The sequence below is a fragment of the Limulus polyphemus genome, unplaced genomic scaffold, assembly GCF_000517525.1.
Source record: "Limulus polyphemus unplaced genomic scaffold, Limulus_polyphemus-2.1.2 Scaffold64, whole genome shotgun sequence".
Lineage (NCBI taxonomy): Eukaryota > Metazoa > Arthropoda > Merostomata > Xiphosura > Limulidae > Limulus > Limulus polyphemus.
Genome location: NW_013665674.1, coordinates 482,116 through 490,893, shown reverse-complemented (window position 1 = coordinate 490,893; position 8,778 = coordinate 482,116). Strand labels below are relative to the sequence as shown.

General features: G+C 29.5%; 1 protein-coding gene across 1 annotated transcript in view; it reads left to right on the top strand.

Annotated features, from left to right (window-relative positions):
* LOC106464888 (serine/threonine-protein kinase 31-like) overlaps positions 1-8,778 on the top strand; it is a 70,891-nt gene that overhangs the window by 35,544 nt on the left and 26,569 nt on the right. The window contains exons 7-10 of the mRNA XM_022393203.1: positions 330-497; positions 2,673-2,747; positions 5,097-5,261; positions 8,254-8,471. Coding sequence (XP_022248911.1) covers positions 330-497; positions 2,673-2,747; positions 5,097-5,261; positions 8,254-8,471 — 626 coding nt within the window. The remainder of the gene's footprint in view (positions 1-329; positions 498-2,672; positions 2,748-5,096; positions 5,262-8,253; positions 8,472-8,778) is intronic.

The following is an 8,778-nucleotide window of genomic DNA, read 5'->3' as shown; positions in this document are numbered from 1 at the left end:
CAAACAAACAAACAAACAATTCTAAAAGAAAAGGATTGCTTTATAATAAAGAACTTTAATAAGAATATTTTAATATTCCAAATGAAAGAGGATACTTACCTGAATTGGGTTCATGTTCCTTACATGGTGGTACATTCGTAATGTCAGAAAAACATGAAGGTTGAAGAAGTCTTGATACTGTAGGTATAATTATTTTCATATCATCATGAAATAGTTTTTTCATGTGATAAAAAGTAATTTTATGAATTAGTTTTCTATTAGAGAATGTGTATGTTAATTATTGTTCTGCCTAGACAGTCCCCCTCCTATATATCTGGTCACATTGCTAGGTTCTTGGAACTTCGGATGATGCTTTGATAGTAGTTCATATAGAAGATCCCACAGTTTTTTATGCTCAGAGAGTGGATTTAAACCCTCAACTGTCAGATATTTCAAAACAACTTTCAAAGGTGTGCTCCCAAACAGTCAGTGTTCAAGGTACCCCTGAAATGTTTAAGGTAAGTTATTTATACTTAAGAGCTAAGATAAGTTTTGTTATTGACAGTAGATAAATTGATGCTTCCACTCATATTTTATCATACATTATGTGACTTAGGATTTCGGGAAAATATTCAATAATAACTTGATATGTATTATAGAATGAAATACACAAACTGTAGTGGTGGGCCAACTGGGAAACAAACATTTGAAGTGGGAGTAAAATTACTTCCTTGATATTTTCTTAATAAAGAAAATAAATTAGTAGAAAAATCTTCAATTTCATGCAAATGTATATTTAGTAATATATATTCTCTAACTGTTGATAAGTGTTTTGTTCTAAGAAACATTGTATCAGTGAATTGCTTATTATGTTAATAGTGTATGGCCAATAGTTCACTGCCACCATTATAACTTGTTAATAAGAATGAAGCCTCTGTTATGTGCATTATCCTAAAGCCGGTTATCACTGACAAACACTGCACAATAATGTTGAATTGCGCGATTAGACACATTAAAGTATTTAGTGTTCAATCTTTATTGTTCATCAGCATGTCAACCCTGATTTGAGTTATTGTTTTACCCATTTTTTCACAGTATGTTTATATGTTGTGCATAAAAACTTGTTGAAATCAGCACTTTCTCTGTTTGGTGAATTTGATTTAAGCTCTGTGTACAGTAAGACTACATAAGCAGGGCTGTGAAGAAGTATTGAAATATGAGTTCAATTTCTCTCAATCTGTTTCTTTTTTCCCTTCTCAAAGATCCTGGGAAATCTCCTAGTCAACTTGGTGGGCCTGTAAATAAGCTTTTGATATTCTATTTATTATATCTCAAAACTAAAACTGTTTTCCTTTTTTTTTTGAACTTTTATTGGATGGTGTTTAAAAGGAACTTTAAAAATAATATTTTAGTTAATCAACTTCAGGTTTACTTTGTCCTTTTGTGAAAACTATTTTGAAAAGTTAGTACAAGCATTTTTCTCAGTGAGATATGATCCCTTGTAAAAAATGTAAAAATGTACCTTTCCCCTTACAATCTTGCTATACACTTATCATTCAGCTTCATGCTTATAACACAGTTTGCCCCTGAAGAAGAAACATCCACCTTTTCGAAAGCACTCAGGTTATAGGGTTTTTATTGTCTTGACTATAAAAATTGATGATGGGTAAAACTATTTATTAATTGTGGAGCATGTTATGGCTAGTGAAAATTTATATCCTAAAAACTTATTGTAATAGGTGATGGTTGAAATGATTTAAGTCAGTTTTTATCAGTGGGGTACATATTGCTGTAGCAGCCATAGCATTGCTACAGAGCTTGGGAGCCGAAGAGGACTGAGCTGAGAGAAAGGTATGATTCTATGTCTGACCATGTATGGTGGTAAAAGAGCTAGTTGCTTTTGATCTTCAACTGACTTATCTTTAAATACCCTTAGATTTTGGAAACTGTTGTACATGATAATATATATATATGGATAATATATATAAATGATCAGTTTGCTTTCATCATTATACCTTTTCTTTAGTTAATTTTAGAATAGTACTTTTATGACTATTTTACAATAGAGTAACAACTTACAACTGGAAATTCTGGTTCTATTTATTTTGTCAGTTTTTTTGGGATAGCTGAAAAGCAGCATATATACCAGAGATAGAACAACTATGCCATGTAGCTCTTCATATCTAGCTTCTGATGACCTGTGTAGAAAAAAATCCGTATTGCTTTCAAACGGGTGTTCATGCCATCCCTACACAGAGAATGCAGTTGCACTCTCTGATAATTCAAAACAGTCTTATAACCAGCACACATTCTTATGAGCTCAAAAAATCTTATGTTCACAATCTCAGGAACAAGTTTTTATGACCATTTGTAATGCTTATACTGCTAAAATTAGCAGTTATGATATTTATGGTATCATTACTTCTCAATTTCTCTCAACATTATTTAATCAAACAGTTTTTTGTTAGCAACCAGAGGTGCATTGGTTGAAGATAGTTAAATTGAAAATGAAGTTAATATAATTATTGTAAATAATCTAACCATTCTTTACTGACCCAATACAAACATTCAGGAAGATTTTTAACAGCATTTAAACCTCACAATTTTTCACATCACTGTTGCCCATGAAGCTGTTTGCTCAATACAATTATTCAAAGCAAACACTTTTAATGTATATTTTCCTTTTATTCTAGGTTTATGGAGCTCAGTTTAGTGAAGATCAACTTTGGTATCGATGTGAGATAATGAAAAACAATATTCCTGGTCAGGTAAGAATAAAATTGTCTCGTAACAAAATCAAAATATTTAATATCTTTCTAGAACTAGCAATAGTGCAACGTGCTACAAATATTGATTTTGAATCTTAAGAACTAGATAGAGGAGAATTTAAATAGTCTGATTGATTTCATTGGTTATTCCTGATTATTAGTTTAGTAATTTACTAAAATTAAAAAACTTCAGATAATATTTTTAAAAGTCTGAACCAAACCATAATTGTTTTTTTTAATTCTTTATATTACATAAAGATTTAAAAGGATTTTTACCACACTTGTTCATTTCTTTCTCTAAAGCTGAAACTATTATGTTTGAGAATTTAAATCATTCTCTTATGAATTTTAATGATCTTAATTACCTGATATTTTAATGACTTCATTAGACTCTCCAATAATATGTATTGTTGTGCATAACAGTATCACAACTATGTGATTTAATATGATAGTTTATCACTTTACCTTTCCAATGCTGTATATGATGATCTCATATAAGATGTGATATCCTGAAGTTGTAGATATAATTAGCATGGCATTAGATAACTTAGAGATTGGGCTGAAGTTTTCTTGCCAACAGCTCTTAACAATTTGACCATTTGACATTTATGTTATTTTCGACAGGTTTACTCTAACCAATGGAAGTCTACTACTTATCTTTATTAATTTTAGTTTTTCTATTTAGGTGATAGAGAACAATTCTGTTTTATTCCCAAGTTTAAGCTTGATCATCCTTGCAGTATCTAAGTAAAGTGGAAATACATGGGTACTAATTCCATTTTTTGTGATAGTAAATATTTTTTAAAAGCAATTGTTGTTTGAACTCTCTAAGTATATCTTCACAAAATTTGGCAAACTTTTACTAAACATTACATGTCTGTTGTGTACAAAAATTCAGGAGTTTAATGTTCTCTCTATGGGTAGGTGAATGTGCATATGTCACAACCTTTTAGAAAGTTATATTCAGAATTTAATTAAGCTACTTTATTATCAATGTTTGTAAATAAACTTGGAATTAATATGTAGTCAATAAATAAAACTTTAATATCATATAAGTTTTAAGTTTTTAATTTGATAAGGACATATTGAAAAAACCCTCAACCTTCCTTAGTATGAGAATTGTGACATCTGTTCTGTAGGTATTCTCCCTTCTCTAATTTATTTACCACCCCTCTCTGAAGTATGGAATTTATCATAAAGTACTCATTATAAAATAGGAATTACTAAGGCAAAGTTGAATTTTTATAGCCTTCAATCTTATTTGTTTATGGAGTCATAAAGTAGAAAATCAGACCCACTTTTCATGCCCACCTGTCACATCTTCTCTTTCACAAATTGCCAATAGTTTTGTCTGATGTTTAATACTATATTATTTATAATCAATAGAAAGGCAAAGTTTTAATCTATCAAATGATATATTACACTGTTTTCAGTACAGAGTATTATCTATTTTTTCTTTAGTTTGAAAGTTCCTCTCATGATTTTTCAGATTGAGAAGTTTTTGGGAATTATTTTAAGCCTCTTATGCCATTGTTAGAAAACCATTTAAATTATGATAGTTCTAGGGCATTATTTGTTTTGCGTGTGTTATTATTCTGTGTTCTTAGATACATTATTTAAGTAACTAAAAATTTAGTGTGCTAATACCTTTAGTATAAAAAAGTAGGCTTAAATTTCATTGGCAACCAACAACAAAAAACAACAGGTCAAAGATAAATACCATATTTTTTGTTATTTTATGCATCAAGCTATTTAGGTTAAACAATTATAGTTTCCTGTTACGATTTGCAATCATTCTAAAAAGAAAAAAGGGTAATTTAGATTTGTTTCTTATCTTTTTATGATGGATACAAGGTCAGTCAAACTCTAAGTCTAAATGGAGTTAGGTTAAAATAATAAAAGATAAAATATAAAGTTTTAATGAAAAAAAAAAGGTTTGATAGTTATTTAGGATGTTTCAGAAGTTATGCAAATGAAAAATGAACATTTACAGATGAAGGAAAGTATTTATAATCTTAACATGAAAATCCCTTTGCACTCAAAGCAGTCAACACTCTGACTAAATATATTCAAGGACAAATCTTTATTAAAAATACTTAATTAAACAACTTGATTTTTGGTGTACAAAAGAGTTGCAATGTTTACTGAAAGCTTGCCAGATTTTGCGAAGATACACAAAATTTATTAAAAGTTATGGAAACTTTTTGGTTACAAGGTCTGTCATATTGACCAAAACTATATGGAATGAGTTAATAGGTTTTAACTGAGAGGTGTTTCTTTCTGTAAGATAAGTTCTCCATCTTACATAAGAGCAACTGTTCTGAGAATGACTTATTTTATTTATATCAGTGCACCGTCCAATATATTGACTTTGGAAACAGAGAAGTTATCAGTAACAAAAGAATTGTAGAACTGCCTGACAATTTAGCTTCTGTGCCACCCTTAGCTTTTAAATGTCAGTTTAAAGGATTGAGAGGACCTATGAAGGACATTGAAAATCAACAGTTTCAGAAGGTAAATTGGTGTAATAGTATAATATTGGGAATATTTCTTTGTAGGTATGTGCTCTCCAAAAAAATGTAATAATGTTTTTAGAATATCTTCGTAATATGATATCAGTTAAATCCTTATATTTTATAGGTGACATTTTGTTTAGTGAAATTTGTCTACCATCTCTGGTAAAATCAGTTATGTGTGAGAGATTTTTTTTTTTTTAAATTTCCAGCTTCTGTTGAGTAAATTGTGTGTTTGAATTTATCTAACCATCGAGAATATTTACGTATGTGAAATAGGTATTTGAAAACTTATTGTTTTTGATTAGATGCTACCTTTTACATAGTTATGCCATTTATGTCTTCATAACTTGAAATTTAAACACAATATGAGTTATTAATTAAGGTGATTACTTGCTAGTTTTATTTTATAAGCACAAATTTAAGCTAGCAGTTAAGTAATTCCATAACTACTATGCCTGGAAAAATATGTTTCTTTGTGATGAAATTTATGAAAGTGACATTTCTTATTTTTGGTTCATAGAATCGGCTTATTGATACCTTTTAAGCTGACTGTAAATTATGTCTGTCATTCACACTTAGAATATTATGCTGTGTGTGTCATATGAGCATTAAGTTTTGTAGATAATATTTGGCATGGCAAATAATAAAATAACAGAAGCATTAAAATTTTAGGATTTCTAATGTTCAAAATTTTTTTAGGCTTACTGTCTTCATCAGGATTTTTGATTGTTCAAGTTCTGGTATTATTATAAGATTTTTATATATATTAATATAAGTTAAAACATATGTTGAATGACCAACAATACTAGTAGTATACTCATGTATACTGATGAATGAAACAATAAAGATATTTTAAGTGACCCCTTGTGAACAAAATGTTAGGAAAGAAAACTTAAAATAATGTTAAAACTAATAATTTTAAGATTAAAGTCAATCATTAAAAAATTTGTATAAGAAAAATACTAAAGTAGCATATCAAACTGTGAAAGGAAATGATAAAATAATTTTTTTGCAATTACAAGAAAAAAGCTAAGACCTAATACAAGACATTATGAGAATTAAGTATTATAAACAGTGAAGAAATTAAAAAGATCAAATAGTGCAATTTAAAAATAAATTAATAATAATAACAGTTTAATCATCCTAATAGGCAATTTCAGAAAGAGAAAATCCTAAATTTGAAATGTGCGTTGAAAATACAAACTGAGAAAAAATGTGAAATTTAAATGAAAGAAAATTGTCAATAATCCCATTGGGAGCAAGTGTCCCAAGATCAAAAATAAGTTGTGTGTTTTTCCTTCTTTGTGTAAAAATTTCTTATGAACTTTGTTAGTATGTGTTAAAATAACTAGATTTGAGAAATCCTTGTATATTTGTTTATAATGCCAAGATACACGCTTCTCTGGCCTGCCATTTAAGACATAATGGTCATGCTTACAAAAATGTTCACTCACCAGATGACCAGTTTTTCCTACATAGAGTATGCTCCATAAGCCACAGATGAAACAACTTGTTTGGACATGCAAGTGAAAGCCTGCTTTATAGTAAAGGTTGCCCTTGGGACCCTATACAGAAATTCTGTTGTCGGTGTAGTGGAAAGTAATGCAGTGGGTATGATTGCAGAATAAAGAATTGAGGAAAGTAGAGTTGGTATCAGGTTGCTGAATATTTGATCTAACTAATGTTATGCAGCCAGGTGTGATGCTTATATGCAACAACAGATTTGTCACAGAATGCTTCAAACAAAGTTAGATCATTTTGAAGAACATCAACAATTTTCAAATATTATCTTAGATACATGAGAAGAAATGGGAATGTGATAAGGTAGGACCATAGAAAGTATACCTAAATTGTTCTTCTGAGAAGGATAAAGCTAATCACCTCATTGTTTTGTTCAGTAGGTTTTTAACATGTAATTATGTAAGTGCATTTAAATTACACCCATCTTTGGCTGTTGTTACAGTCCTAAAACAGGGTTGCCAAAAACCTGGGAAAGTCAGGGAACTTGGAAAATTTAGGGTCACAAAGTTAGGGAATCAAAAATGATTCCAAAACCTGGAAAACTGAGGAAAAATTGTAAGCTTCTGTTTTACTTGTAGCTCAGAACCATCATGCTGCTTAGTTATGCCAATTTGTAAAATATTTTACATATTTTTGGTAAATCACTTGTTATCAGGTTTATTAAATTTGATCATAGGTTAGATGTATCATTTTACTGTCTATCACCAATCCTTAACTCCTTCATTTGAAGGTTTTTATTTAGAGTATTGTAACTTGAAGTAAGTTCTGAAGTTTTTATTATACTTTATAATAAGATTGTAAGGTATAAAAATTGTATTAATTAGGTAGAATTATGAAAAAATGTTGAAATTAAGTGTGTCATGCACTTACTTGTACAGTTCTGGAAAATATGAAATTTTGCCTGAAAACTCATGGTGAAGTTTTTTGTATTATTTTAAATTAATGTGGCCATCCTGTAGAGGGTAGTCATTTGAAAATATTCCATTCAAATTTGGTGAAATATATAATGCTGTTATTCTTTTAAAGGATATGTTTTAAAATTTTACTTTTGAACTAAAATATATATATGTTTCTTGTTATACAGAAATAAATGAGTTACAAGTGTGTGCTGTTTTAAAAGTATGGCTAGAACTTTAAAATTTTATCAGTTGGAGACTTAATAAACCTAAGGGTTTACTGTTTTGCAGCATACCACTGTAATCTATCTGTGGATTTCATAAATAGAGCAAAATGCATGAGTGTAATAATTTCATTAGTTTTTTCATGTTGTGATAAAATGATACTCTCAGAAACTGGGACGTTTTTCAAAGTGCATTCAAACTTCTAAAAGTTACGTGAGGTGTACAATTTCTAAAGTTCATTCTAGACTGAAATGCGTGAAGTTCAACCAACTACTGATGTTTTACTAGCTTTTTGGTTCTTTTTCCCAAATAATTTATGCTTTTTAATTTATGTATTCGTATATAAAGGGCTTACAATTTCTGAGAAAGTTGACTGAAGGCCATATAGTTTATGCTCGACTACACCCATCACCACCAGGAATTAAAACTGTATGTTGCCTGCTGATCAACTGTTTTGTTAATGGAATCAATCTTGGTCAAGAACTAATAAAGAATGGGTATGCCTTTGAAGTAGATGATACTGAAATGAGCAAAACAAATGCTTACTCTGATTGTAAAGATACCAAGTAAGTTTGTGGTATAATTGAGTCAAGAACTTTAAGAATGTTTTTCTGTATTGAGAGGTTTGTGAGATATGTTGTGGAAGTTTGAACTACCTGTAAATAATGGTTATATGAATAGTTATCTTGTTACTACAAGCATTATTTAAATGAATAATTTTATTTGAACAGCATACTTAGCAGAGGAATATTGTAAGGTTATTAAAATGAACATTTACAAAAATTGAGCTAAAAATATTTTTTCCTCAGTGAGAGAGGAATATCTGCCTTCACACATTCATGTCAGGTTAAAGTGTAACTATAACTATCACCT